This window comes from Drosophila yakuba, chromosome 3L (genome assembly GCF_016746365.2).
Source record: "Drosophila yakuba strain Tai18E2 chromosome 3L, Prin_Dyak_Tai18E2_2.1, whole genome shotgun sequence".
Lineage (NCBI taxonomy): Eukaryota > Metazoa > Arthropoda > Insecta > Diptera > Drosophilidae > Drosophila > Drosophila yakuba.
In genome coordinates this window covers 12,051,373-12,065,178 of record NC_052529.2, presented here as the reverse complement: position 1 = coordinate 12,065,178, position 13,806 = coordinate 12,051,373, and the positions used below count along the sequence as shown (strand labels likewise).

Here is a 13,806-nt window from a genome sequence, read left to right as displayed (position 1 = left end):
ATTTTGAGTTGAGGCTAACAAAAATGGCTATGCGTCGTCGTCTTGCTGACTGCGAAATTGCTTTGGATGCCAAATGAATGCACTTGCATATTTCATTGCCGCCCCGTCACCTGCGGTATCACCTTTGGGCCAACTTTTGGCTCCAAGTTGGGAAAACGCCATCATAAAACAAAAGATGTTGGCTTTTTGGCCCGGCACATTCGTCACTTTGAATATCATATATGTAGAATGGGAAGGATATAGGCTGTTGAGCTTATAGAAAATAGAAAATCAATGTTTTTTAATAAATGTTAAAGGAGTTCATCACGTTACAACCCTAAAATTCTTTATTTTTCAAATGTTAAATCAATTTTCAGCACTTAATATGCACTGATTTAAATTTGATAATTATAATGCTTAATTATATTGAATAAACATTATAATAAAATACGACTTCGTTAACATTGAGTTAACATTACATACTGGTAACATGGCGACCCACTGCCTTAGTTTTTTGTTGGGCCAGGTCACTTACGATCCACAGCATCCACTTAATACGTTTGGCACTCGTTGCGGAAACTGTTGCTGCTGTTAGCAGTGCCGTTATAAAGTAACGGTACCGCAGCGCTATGAAGCCAGTGTGTTGGCAGCGCCCCGTAGCAACGGTAATTGAATTGAACCGGGTAGTGTTAGCGGTTTTATCTAACGGAAAATGTGACGGAATATTGGCGGGATTGTCGTGTTATAATTTATTTGTTTTAGTTAACACCGTGATATCGGAAAAGCGTAACATTAACATTGTTAGCAGTGAAAGAGTAAAAATAGGTAGAGCTTCTATCCCTACTATCTTATTATTTACATTCTGATACCCTTTTATAATATAATTTTTTATGCTACTTTTATTACTTGATAGCAAAACACACATTTATGTTTTTAAAATGAAACTTTAATTATTAAATATTTATATAAATTTTTTCATGATTTTGTCCATTCCTTATAAGCTTACATATATCCTGTAATATTTTCCTGATTGAATAATGTATTAGCCTAACAAAAAGGTGTTTATTTTTCAGAAATATGTAAATTAAAATTAATAAGTCCCGAAAAAGTGCCGATGCTGTAACTTACATAAAAGTGTTATCCGTGTCATTGCTCTACTAAAATTCTAAAAAGAAATATCCAATCCATGAGTGACTAAGGGCAGCCATGTCTTCCGGGGAGTGGGACCTACGTGCCCTGAAGGCGCTCGAGGAGGAGGAGCAGCGCGAGTTCCTGGCCCTCAGCCAGCGGAACCTCTTCGATCCGCTGCCGAATCCCACAGCGGATGTGCCCAGTGCAAAGCCTCCACTGACCTATGCCCAGCTGCATCCTCACCTGCTGAAGCTGCCCACGATTGACGAGTGCCAGTTGATGGCCGTTAAGCAGCAGAGATCGGCAGCCCTGCGATTCAGTCGTGCCCTCTCCCTGTCCGCCCACTCGCTCACCTCCCGAACCGGAAGCGGTACGGGCGGCGGAAGCGGAAGTGGATTGGGCTTTGGCCGTAAATTGAAAGCCCGCTTGGTGGGCGCCAAGTCGAGTGGCTCACTGTCGCCCAGTCGCCACTCGCACAGCTACAGTGTTTCCCCGGTATATACGCCACCGCCGATGCGAAGATGTGCCACCTTGCATCACACTCAACCGGTGCGAAAGGTCTTCAAAAATCTGCAACAGCTGCAGGAGCGGAAACGCCAGGCGACTGGAAGTCACTTGCAGAGGATCGCTGGCACCGGAAAGACGTACTGGAAGTACGGAGCCAACTCAACGGCTGCCTCTATAGTGGGCCAACGTGCCCGCCAAAACCAGCAGATCGAGGTGGAGGAGTCGAACGGTTCGGATGAGGTGAACTCGGAGCCGCAGGAAATCTCCGAGGCGGAAACGGGCTCCTGCAGTGTGCCGCTCCCGTCGAAGGACACCAATGAAATACTCCGCCTGATGCTCAGTGCGGCCAGTTCGGCGGTGACTGTGACGCCAGCGGCGGCGGCCATTGGCAATGGTAACGGAGTGGCCGGAGCAACTGGTGGCGCCCCGCCGCCAATGCGACGCTATCAGAATGCCAGCGATGTTGAGGAGGACGAAACTGTTGCGTACGGAGCTTTCCACCAGGCGGCCAAAAGCTTCGAGAGCGGCGCTCTCCTGCGAGTCCTGCGAGTCGGCAGCTTAACAGCCCAAGAGAGCGACGACGGTAAAGTTAATGCCATGAGCCCCAGTCCACAGGACAGTCCCGCCAGGGAAACACAATCCACAGCGTTGGGTGGCGGTGGGCCGGGTGGCAGGCGGATGTTCAAGTCCAGCTCATTGGATTGGCCCGGGGAAGCGCAACAACATCAGCAACATCTATCCCCGCAGCAACATCGCGCTGCAAACCATGTGGAGTTGGTGGAGCAGCAGGGCAAGGACATTCGCTTTCGGCAGCGGGATCACTGGGATCTCGAGCACGCACACTTCCATCACGAGGCACTTGGACACCTACCGGCCAGCGCCACCGTCATCGATGACGAGCTGGAGCAGCATATCAAACACTGCTCCTGCTCCTGCAACCACATGGGCTACGGCAACTCAATGGACTATCAGGTGGGTTCAAACTTTGTTTAAACAAAAGTAAATAGAAGTAATAGTGTTAGAAATATTCAAAAACTTTAAAAATATATTTTTACAAAAACGAAAACATTCCTATCCCTTTTTGGTTATCCGACTATTAATGCAAACCATTTCGTTTGAATTCACTCAAGGAAAACATTCAAAGCTTATCAGCAAAATGTGAAATAAGACTTATGTGATTAAGCAGTTTCAACATCCCAAGCTTATATTGTGTAATTGCATATACCGCCAGTATAAGTAGACAAATGTCTTTAGTTCAAGAAGTTTGAGATATTTTGCAATTTAGTGGAATGCTAATTGTTTGCTGTTTACCCATTCAATCCGAAACAGCGCCAAATTCCCGCCGTGCACATCCTTTTTCTAAATGATGGCGCCGTGTAATTTTAATTGCAGCAACTATATCCGCAGTGCGGGTGTCCGGCAATTCAGGTGAATGGCGGCACATTCAGTGGCCTCCACTTTCCATCCATTCCATTCTCTAATGCACTCCGTTGGAGATTCCAGCACACGGGCATTACCCAAAACTCATTATCAGCGCGGCCTTTTGTGGGCATTCCGGGTTCACGGCTGGATTGGTCCTGGCAGATTGCCGCCTGGAGATCGACCCGGGGGCACTGACTCTGTCGCTGCCAAGTGCTCCATTGTCTGGCTGCGAGTGGCCCGCAGGATGGGTGCAACTTTTAAACTAAATTGAATACCCCTTTGAGTCCGACAATGAGCAGGATGCCCGTTTTTGCCAGGATTAAGCGCACAGATGCGTTCCTCGTCCCCTCCTCACATCGTTATTATTGTCTGTAATTGTTAAGACGATTTTAGGTTTAATAGCTGCCATTCCAAATGGAGCTGGCGTTGGAGTCTGTTGGCTGACCCTACGCACAAACTTAAGACTTTATCCTTTGTTTTACCACAAGGATGCAGTGGCGCACTCTATGTGGCCCAAAGGGCTGTGAGACTTTTATTGTGCAACACTCAGGCACAAACTGCCTGGGTGAGGGAAACTTAAGGCATGACAGGAGTCTTCACACAATAATTAAATTCTAGCCAAAAAATGTAGATTACACATCTTAAAGCAATCTAAAACCATTGTATGTGCATAGCCTGAAATACAGGATTAACTTGTAGATGATTGCATGATAATGAGATCCTGAGAAAAATAATTATAGCCAGTTATATAGTTTGATTACGACTTTATAGGAGATTGTTTACAGCGTACAGATAGTTCTACAATAAGTGCGATTGCGATTGGGAGTGCTTTACTAATAGCGTTACTAACATAGGGCGTTTATTTCTAACTCGGTCGAACATCCAGGGGCTCATGCGTCTAAAGGCTGTGGGGTTATCCGTGATCCAATGATTCAATGATCGGATGATCCGATGATCCAATGATCGATCACTGCAGCGTGCTCTGTGGCGGAGTGAGCGGGGTCCAGGTGTCGGCAGCCACGGCCGGAGCTCCATTCACCACGGCGGTGGGCACCGATACCACCGCAGCTCCGCCGGCAACGGTGCCCCGTTCGCCGGCATGCTCCAGGGATGAGGACTCTATCTTGATGTCGTGTGAGCTTTTCAGGGTGGAACTGGCGCACTCCAGGGTTATCACCGAGCCCTGCTCATCGCTCGGCTTGTACATGGCAGCCTGGGGGTCGTCCAGTGTCTTTGAAACATCAACGGGCTCCAACGGATGAGTGGCATAGCTGGAAGGCGGGTGGCGGGAAATCATTGATAGCTACGTTAGCGGTAAGTGCGCACAGTTCCCCACCGATTCAACCTACCCGATCTCCAAAGGAATGTACTCCGGCTGATAGTATGCGGCGGCAGCGTTCTGGTACAGTCCGTACTCCGCCCCGGATCCGTTGTGCCAACCACTGGCGGGATAGCTCAGCGCTGTGGGCGCATTCAGAACCGCATTCGTGTACAGCTGGTGGGTGGGCGAGGTGGGCGTGGGATGGTACACCTGGTGGGCAGCTGCTCCATATGCCGCTTGCGGCGATCCCGTTGCTCCGGCCCCGCCCCCAACGCCCACTCCGGTGCCATAGATGTCCGTTTGGGCCATGTTGTACTGATGACTGTGCGGCGTCAGGTGGTGAATGGTGTAGCTGGGCGAGGAGGTCGTGTAGCTCGGGGATCCGTTCGTCGGCGACGGAGAGTTGTGAGAGGCTAGAAAATCGAATTAGGTATTGCTTTATCAGTGACATTGAAAATAACAATATACAACATATATGTATGCTATGCTATTAATATCTTCATTGTATAAAGTGGAGTAAGCATGTGCTAACTGGACACTATTGTCAAGCGGATGACTCTGCTACTCTATAAATATTTGAAGATATTTTTTAGACAGAAAACTGTCACGGTTCCCTGATTATTTCAGAAACAAGAAGCCCGAAACTTTTAATAGGCGAAAACATTAAAAACAGCACTAGGTACTTTTTTAATTACATTTCCGTTTCGAAAGTTTAAAGGTCACGTTTCGGGAATTTTTGCAAAGATGTTCGTATAAGCAGCAGCATTGGTTGCCTGCCATCCACAGAGTACTCACAGATGTTGCGGCCACTGCACACGTTCATGGGCATGGGTCCCGGCACACTGGTGGCGTTCCAGTAATTGCCATTGCTCTGCCAGCTGCTGGGATACGAGAACACGGACGCCGTGGGACTGGCCTCGACCGGCATGAAGCCGGATTGGGCGTAGGAACTGCTGAAGCAACCCGTACTCGGCGCAGATCCAATTCCGCCGGCGCTGGAGCTGCTCACACTGGTGCTCACGGAGCCGGTGGACGTGGAGTGCAGGCTGGTGGGCGTCTGCGGAGCGGAGGGCGGCTGCGGTGATGTGGACGAGGCATTGCCGGCACTGCCATTGGATCCGGATCCGGAAACGACCCTGGGTCGAGTGTACGGTGTGGTGCGAGTGGGTGCGGCACTGCGTGCGGATAGGGATCTGCCGTACCGATCGCAACTGGCGCCCGTAGCGGCGCCCACTGCTCCGGCTGAGGAAACGCTGGGACAGGAGGACACCAGGCCATGACTCTGGGCGATGGACAATGGAGGAGCGGCCACGGCGGCCGCCGCAGCCGTATAATGTGTGGGCGGTGGAATGAGCCAGCCGTAGTGGGTGTCGTGTGGATACAGCGTATCCGGTCGCTCTTTGGCATCCAGAAAGGCCTTGGCGAATGGATTATACTTGATCTTCAGCGAGGTGACCTCCTCGTTCTGATACGCCGTCACTGCGATAAACTGCGTTTCCGGAAACGGATAGGTGACCACGTGACGCTGCTCGGAACCCACGCGCACCAGATGCACACGTGGTTCGTACTTGTGCAGCGAGTTCAGCATTATCTGTAAGATAATTGTGTTTAATTGTTACGGCTGCTCTGATGGTCAGGGTGTTATAGGCTCTGCCCACCTGTCCATTGCCATTGGTCTTGTTGGTCAGCTTCACTTTGGCAAACGAGATGGGCTCCTTCATCCAGTGGGCGCCAAAATTGGGCGACTCGGGGTGCACGTAGATGGGGTTTGACGGGGGGACCTCTGCTTTGCCACCCGGAACCTAAATTATAGGAATAGATAGAAAAAAATACAAATTACAATATGAAAGTAAGCCTTTTAGTAAGAAAGTAAGACATTAGGTGTATTGAAATGATCTTATTAACAAAACTGGATCATAAGTTTTGTGTTGGTCCGATCATGGAGTAGACTTACCCATTCACCGTTGACATACTTCCAGCGATGTGAGTCGATCTGCACGAACTCCAGGAGCACAGTGTACATGGCGGCGGGATCCAGACCCGAGGCACTGATCTTCACCACGGGAAACATGCGCCTGTTTGCGACAACGGAGATGGCAATTAGCAATTGGAACAGTTATATAACAGTGGCCTTTGCATTCTGAGTAGTGGACAAACAGCGAGCGCCAATGGTTTACCTTTGGCCTTAGCCCCGAACCCATACCGAAAATCCCCACGAATTGGAACTCCAACATGGAGATGGAACCGGTGGAGTGGCAGAGTGGCGGAGACGGTACGGATTGCGTTGCGGGCAAATATTGGAACGCTCAGGCGGGCTCTGTTCCACAACAATTAGTACAAGATGGCGGCTGTTGCCGGGCCACGCTAATTAGCACCTGACCAGGCCAGCAGACCCGACTACCCAACAACCCAACAACCCAACAACCCGACTCTCGCCCCGGTTCCAAGTTCTAAACGCGCGTTTCGCACACACTCACACATCCACACGCTCGTACAAATGCCCGTAAATTGGTAAATATTTTTAGTTATTTCAACAAATGCTGGCATGTAAATAAACAGACGAATGGATGTTTCCTTACACTCGCAAAAAGTTCAGGCAACTTAATAGGACTTAATACTTATAAGAGCCGTGTGACTCAATTGATAACTATGATATTTGAGACCTTGGAGTTACAAAACCATTTCATAAATGGTTTTTGATCAGCCTGTGTGAACATAAATTTGTTCTTCAAGAATGATTATCAGTAGATTAACTTCGTATATGAATTATCTGCTTTTCGTACTACAAACTACCCATTTTCTTCGAGTGTATCGACTGTAGCCTGAGCTGGAGAAACGTTAACGCTTCATTATGACTTGCAAATGGCGAGCAGTGAGATGAAAACCGTGGAAAAGCGATGCATCACAAAAAACAAAAGCGCAAAACCTCATTGCCAATTTGCATAGGAAAACAAAATGCGCCGCCGTCGCCATTTAACACATTCGAATTTCGAACAGCCCTCACAAAAACAAAAAAAAAGCAATCCAATCAATTTGACTCACTCACCTGCCGTTTTTGGTGACGATCATCTCGTTGGTGAGATTCTGGAAACGCAGCCAGAGCTCCCGATCGTCCAGTGAGATGCGCAGATTGCAATCCAGTTCATTGGGACTGCCTGCTCCGCCGACCACGCGATGCCCTCCATTTCCGGATACACTGGCTCCGCCCCCGCTCGCCGCTGCCACGCCCCCCAGCCCGTGACCATGCCCGTGTCCATTGTGGGTCACATGCTGTGGCGAACCACTGCCTCCTTGGCCACCATTGCCTCCTGCGCCCGAAACATTGCCACTGAGTCCGGTTGTTGGATCCACGGCGGACAGGATGTGCGATGTGGTCATGTCAGCTGCAAGGCACAAACGGAATATTTAATCAATTGATTAAATTATTTAAAATTGTTTTTATTTTATTTATTTAAAAATAAAGGTTGTCAATGAGTTTTAAAATATTTGAATGCTATAGGAAACAGTCGAAATATTCTTATGACACACTCTCTTTACACAAATCTTTTTCTAAACTAAACTCAAATTTTAAAACTCTGCCACACTTTTTATATAAAACGACGATTGGCCAAACATACATATCATATTACATATCATCTCAATTTTATATTCCCAATATTTATATTTTGATAACAAATATGATTTTGAACCAGTGAGCAATGTGGAGGCACCACATGAAAGTATATTCGTTGAGTCAATCGTTTGCCGGGGAATCCAGAAGTGAAAACATGGTCATCTCTCGGCGTCTCGAGACGCAACCGTGTCCGTGGTCAGTGTGGATGCATATGGGCATTACATCAAAGCAATCTCAACCGGCTGGCCGACGAAGTGTCGGCTTTATGCGTTTACAGCACTGTCCCAGGAGCATTAGAAGAATGCTCGTCGAGCTCTCTTGTCGGCTTTTAATTATATTGCACACTTTAGCCATGCCTGGGATTTTGTCTGCGACTGGGTCTGGCTGGAATTCGGAATTGGGATTGGGATTGGGAACTGGTAGTGGGACTGGGACTGGGACTGGGATTGAGTTGGCCAAGATGCTGGCTGGCCATAAACAACGGGCACCCTTTTTATTTATGGCCGCGGCAACAAACACCTCTGTTTTGCGTCGGGGTCGGACCAGGGTCATTTGTACTCCGAATCGGATGCCTACCAAAGAAATGCCCTCAGATGTGCCGGTGGTGTTTCGGTTCCGGCTGATGTCTAAATTGTGAGTCCCAGTCCCTGTCCCACCACCGAAAGTGTTTCTCGCAATGTTTTGTAATCATAAATTTACAAATTGTATTAATTGTTTTGTTTGTTTTTATTGGGCCACGAAATTGGAGGCCAAGTGCCGCCGTCTAGGATTCTTTTATGGGGCAACCAACTCAAAAATGTTCCCCAAAAACTGATTGTTCTTGCTTCACGGATCCAAATTTGATTTATTGAAATTTTCTTTGCCCATGCTTCATCATAAAATGGCAAATGGCCGCATGCGGTTTGATGTCTTTCGTATTTGTCAACCATTTAATTTGATGGTGTGAAGCGAACAGGTTTTCCATCGGGTTCTAGGTGAGACCCACATGTAATCAACTCCACCATCAATCAGCGGATGCATATGTGTTCTCCAAAGGCTGTTAAATTATAAAGTAAGGAGAGCAAATCAATCAAAGCGCTGTTTTGGGGGCATTTGTCATGGCTTTGACAAGGAATCATTTAACTGGTTGCTAAATCAGTGCTCTTCAGATGCTTTTATCATTAATTTCTTGTTCATGATTTTAAATCAAATATGTAAGTACTGCTGCTACCTATCTGATTTTAACTTCTGCAATGGATACCAACTTTGATAGATGACATAAAATACTAGTCAGTAAACCAGTGACAACTCATTGCCCGAGTATCCGCACTCTTTCAACCGCAAGCTGCACCCAATTAAAAGTTTCAATTCGAATTCAATCGGTTGAATTTCAAAGTTTAACCACTTTGGGTCGACAGTCGAAAGTTATATTCAGTTTATGGATTTCCAAAGGTTTCCGCATTTCCCAGCTCGTGTTCGCTCCGCATTATCCTAATTTTCACGCGATTCTTGGCGGGTTTGTCTCATGTGCCCAATAGACGACATCGACGACATCATAAAAATTCACTCTTCATGACGTCGCCCCCTCCTCATGGTTCCCCTTTTGGTACCCCTCACGGTTCCCCACATGGCTCCCCCTTTGGTTCCCCTCATGGTTCCCCACATGGCTCCCCAGTTGGTTCCCCCAGTGGCTCATCTCATGGCCGTGTTTGTGTTCCACATCGATCCGCACCACCACCACCAGCAGCACCACGATTTTAAGACGCGGTGTCCCAGCTCCATCTCCATCACTAAGCTTAATGAAAAGCTGTTTTTGTGTGTTGTCTCCTCATCGGAGGAAGCGTGTGTGACTGTTTGCCCATGTGTACATATATACATACATATATATGGAATATACTTTGACTTTTGATGGCAGCCATGACGGGTTTGGGTTTGGGTTTCGGATTGGGGTTTGCATTGGACTCTTTCCCCATCCCAGGCCAGCCGCTTTGTTGTTGGCTCTGTTGATTTTTGAATCATTTCGTGACTTTGATATTTACTCACACGCTTTGAGGGTTTTTTTCCTATTTTTTTATTTTTTTTTTTGTATGAAATATGCGCGCTATTCAAAATCGAAGCGAACCTTTGGTAATGTGGCGCTTTCGTACTCAAAGTACAGGTACACACAGTAATGGCCGATGAAAACACATTCGGCGAATCTTAGATACATTTCAGTTATTTCAGCTTTAAGTTTAGGCGAAGGGAGTGCCAGCAAGTAAAATGTAAATATGACTGACTATGCCGGGTTTTAAACCACTTTGAAGTCACTAAAAAATCATGGGAAATTAGCTGTATACATGCTGCATTTTATTGTGGTATTTCACCCTTAAAAATTTCCTTTAGTCACTCCTATTTATAGTAAACAGCTTTTATAATTTATCTTTATAATAATTTAAAATAAAATTAAATAAATACATATAGCAAGAGATATCAACCAGTGAAGCCATTAAATAATTTCCCCAAATAATCGAGCACGTGTAATAAATATCATGTTTGCTTATCGCCACTCCATTCGACTCATCCACTCCCATTCGCACTTTGTGGAAAAGGACAATATTTCGCACCTGCTCAGGATGCTGGCGGGTGGCATCGATGACAAGTCACTGGTAGCCCATCGGAGGCGATTAAAGCAAATCTGCTAAATTTCACACACCACTTCGCGTGAAAATAAACCGCATTTAAATTTAGATACTGCGTGGGCGAACTGAAATGTAAATAGCCGCGAATTGGGGGTATCCTAAATTCAATCTATATTTCCGTAGGACAATGTCAGAGGTCGCTCCTTGAGAACTTGCTGACTTTTAAGGATATTCTTTACATATTTTTGTTTTGGCGATTTGTGGGCGTTTCTTTAAACTCCGATTGTCACACTTTTGTTTTCAGCACTCGACGGCACAGTGGTAGGCGCACTTTTATGAGCGGCGTACTAAAATTTTGTACAAACTGTAATTAATTAGTAAGCATTTGTCAAGTACTAAACGAACTGCGGGGGCGTTGCGGAGGGGTGCGCGGGGGGTTTCCTTTAGGTCTGTTTATGGTCATCTTTGATTTGCATTTAATAGGATAATTTTCACATGCGTCGTAATTGGCCGCCTCAGATCGATTCAACTTGGGGCTTCGTTTTTGGCAATCCATGTCTGAAAATTCTTATGTCCCCACTAATTTGCGTGTGAACGTTGGCCACGCCCACGGCCACAGCTATAGCTCCTCGCGCCCCTTTGCTCGGCTGCTGTTTTATGTCATTAGAGGTATTATTAGGATCGTTAATGGGTGATTTTGTCACTTGCCCGTTGGATTTCGGGTGTTGGCGGCCCAACACTTCGTCTTTTTGGCCAAGTGTCAAAATGTGTCTGTTTGGTGGTTTTGTTTGGTTTCGGTTTAGTTTGGTTTGATTTTCACACGTTCGTTTAAATAGGTTTGCCAATTTGCTATTTGATTACGTTTATGGTCATATGTCACACGGCGAAATAAACACGACTGCCACACATTTTATGGCACCAGAGCTCTGGATTCGGAGAAGCGACTTTACGCTCGTATGCATTTTTGGGAGTCATTTGTTTTGGGGTCAGTGTAGAAATATATTGCAGAACTACTCGTGTCAATACGTGCTTAATTTACAAAATATATATATTTTTTACATTTCCTTATCAAAAGTATATTATTTCTTAATCTAAAGCCTGTGCAGATGGTTTAGTATACTTGCATAAAAATATCTTATTTTTCATTTTATTTAAATATTGTATAAATTAGTCATAGTTTGGTTAACTTTAATAGCTGTCACACGCATCTAAAACGATATGTTTAACACATCATCTAACACGTTTTAAAAGTGACTATAAACGTGTCTTGTAATAAAATCCCAATTTAACGCTTTCGATTTTATATACTCCATTTGCTTAAGTTTCTTTTAACAAAGCTAGGTATCTTAAACCTTTGAAGGCCCATTATGAAATTTAAATTTACAATTTTTAAACTAAAAATTTGAATACAGTGGAACTTACATATTTGGTAATGTGCTTTACAAATTTAAACATAAAATTTTGATACAGTTGAACTTACATATTTGGTAATGTGCCTCACGCCGAAACTCGGCGTTCTCGATATAATCCAGTGGGAAACTCCTTGTGAAGATGGCTTTGATTTAGATTTAGATTTAAGTTTACTACGTAACACTGCCAAATCACGCACTTTTATAGCACAATTATCCTCGCAGGCTCACTTTATCAAGGATCACTACCGCGTGAGTTCAGATTAAAGTAGCAAGATACAGCCGCGTGCCTTTTTCACAGATTCTCAAGATATTTGATTCGATACGAGTTTCAATTCGAGATTCGAGTTTAGCGCTGCCGCCGATCGTGTGTTTGCGTTGCCACCGTTCCCGAGCTAATGATCAACGATCGGTGCTAATTTTTTCAACCATCACAAGCCGCGCTTTCGGTTCCTCTATTTCTTCTCATTTCTCGTCTTTGGCCGATTGTTGTTTTCTTGTTTTGGCCCGCTGATGATGGCCGGCTAGCGTCCTATAGCCATCTCGTTTTGGCCCGCTCGTTGATCGGCTAGCGGAGACGCTTAGGCCACACCCTCTAACAGGTAAGACAGCGACGGCATCTCGCCTCTCGCTCGCACCGCCGCATGGTCAATTCGCGGCCATCGCTCGAGAACCCGGCAACAGGTAAGGAGGCCCCATATCACCGATCTCTCAGGTGGGTCGGATCGTTCAGGGCGAGCACACAGCTCTGCCACTCAGAAGCACAGAATCTCAGAGCTCTGGAGTCTTGGAGTCCTAGGCGGGATTTATACATATTTATACGGCCCCTGCTGTAACTTGCCCCCGTGGCTAATCGTTCGATTTGCATGCGCCAAAAATTAAGTGTAACGTGTTTTTCAGTTGCTCACATTTGTTGCACAGCGAAAAAGTTTCTTATCTCTTGTGATGTTTATTACAGACACTGCACAAAGGCACATTGGCCGAGTTTTGAACTCTGAATTGGCCAAAAGGATCTTTGTCTCAGTTTTAGTAATAGTAATTCTTGTCTCAGTTTTAGATTTGAAGTAGAAGTAGATTAATGTCTGCATTTATGCTTATCCTTTCCGTAGTTTAGGAAACTTCTTTCACTATATGTCTACTATATATAATCTCGATACGATAGTCACTATTTAGAGGTCACGTTAAAGTTGAATCAGTGGTTGTTATCAGATGTATTCAGTTTAAATTGAGAACTTGTGTATTTATATAGAATATACATATAAAGTACTCTATAGTATAAACATAAAACTAGGATAATCTGAGATAAAACCAAGTTGTTTTTTTCCGTGTGTCTGAGGTCTGGATTCACAGTACGTTGTTCGTTGGCCGCCGCAGACTGGCTTTGATTTGTTTAGACGCTCGTTTCGAGTTCTGTTTGTCCAACCAATTAAAACTTTGTATTTTTTTCCAACGGGCTCTGTTTGCAGTCCAAAACGGGTTTGCCGATCCAACACTCTGTTTTTTTGGGGTAAAATTTTCAGCTGAATTTCGAGTTGTAAACATTTAACTCTGCGTTCGTCAATTTGTGTATGTGGCCAAAATACAAGTTACCCCGGGGCGGAATTGCTGGATTTTTGGGGCGGTGCGTGACCACACATGACCAACTGAGATTTTGCCACAACTTTGAAGCGGATCGCTACAAATCGCATCGCACACTACAATATACCACTTATTATTATTCTCCATATTTTATTGACGATGAAATAGAACAAAACCTATCCAAAAATATCTCTTATTTATCCATTTATTACTGCATTAATACCAGTGCTAATTTTGAATGGTAGCATA

The 13,806-nt window shown here is 45.4% G+C and overlaps 2 protein-coding genes across 2 annotated transcripts in view; both read left to right on the top strand.

The window, feature by feature from the left end:
- Positions 1-623: 623 nt before the first annotated feature.
- The window catches only part of LOC6533802, a 91,308-nt gene continuing 78,125 nt past the window's right edge, over positions 624-13,806 (top strand). The window contains exons 1-2 of the mRNA XM_002094467.4: positions 624-804; positions 1,053-2,589. Coding sequence (XP_002094503.2) covers positions 1,186-2,589 — 1,404 coding nt within the window. The 5' untranslated portion in view covers positions 624-804; positions 1,053-1,185. The remainder of the gene's footprint in view (positions 805-1,052; positions 2,590-13,806) is intronic.
- LOC120321628 lies at positions 7,604-12,256 on the top strand. The gene is made up of 2 exons (XM_039374960.2): positions 7,604-7,743; positions 12,051-12,256. The coding sequence occupies exons 1-2, from the start codon at positions 7,604-7,606 to the stop codon at positions 12,244-12,246; spliced, it is 336 nt and encodes a 111-aa protein (XP_039230894.1). The 3' UTR covers positions 12,247-12,256.

Bases quoted from the DNA above. Each gene is read 5' to 3' on its own strand.
- LOC120321628 (XM_039374960.2), top strand. From the start codon at position 7,604: ATGCCCGTGTCCATTGTGGGTCACATGCTGTGGCGAACCACTGCCTCC. The intron at 7,744-12,050 runs CTGCAAGGCACA...AGTTGAACTTAC, and splicing joins GTGCGATGTGGTCATGTCAG to ATATTTGGTAATGTGCCTCA.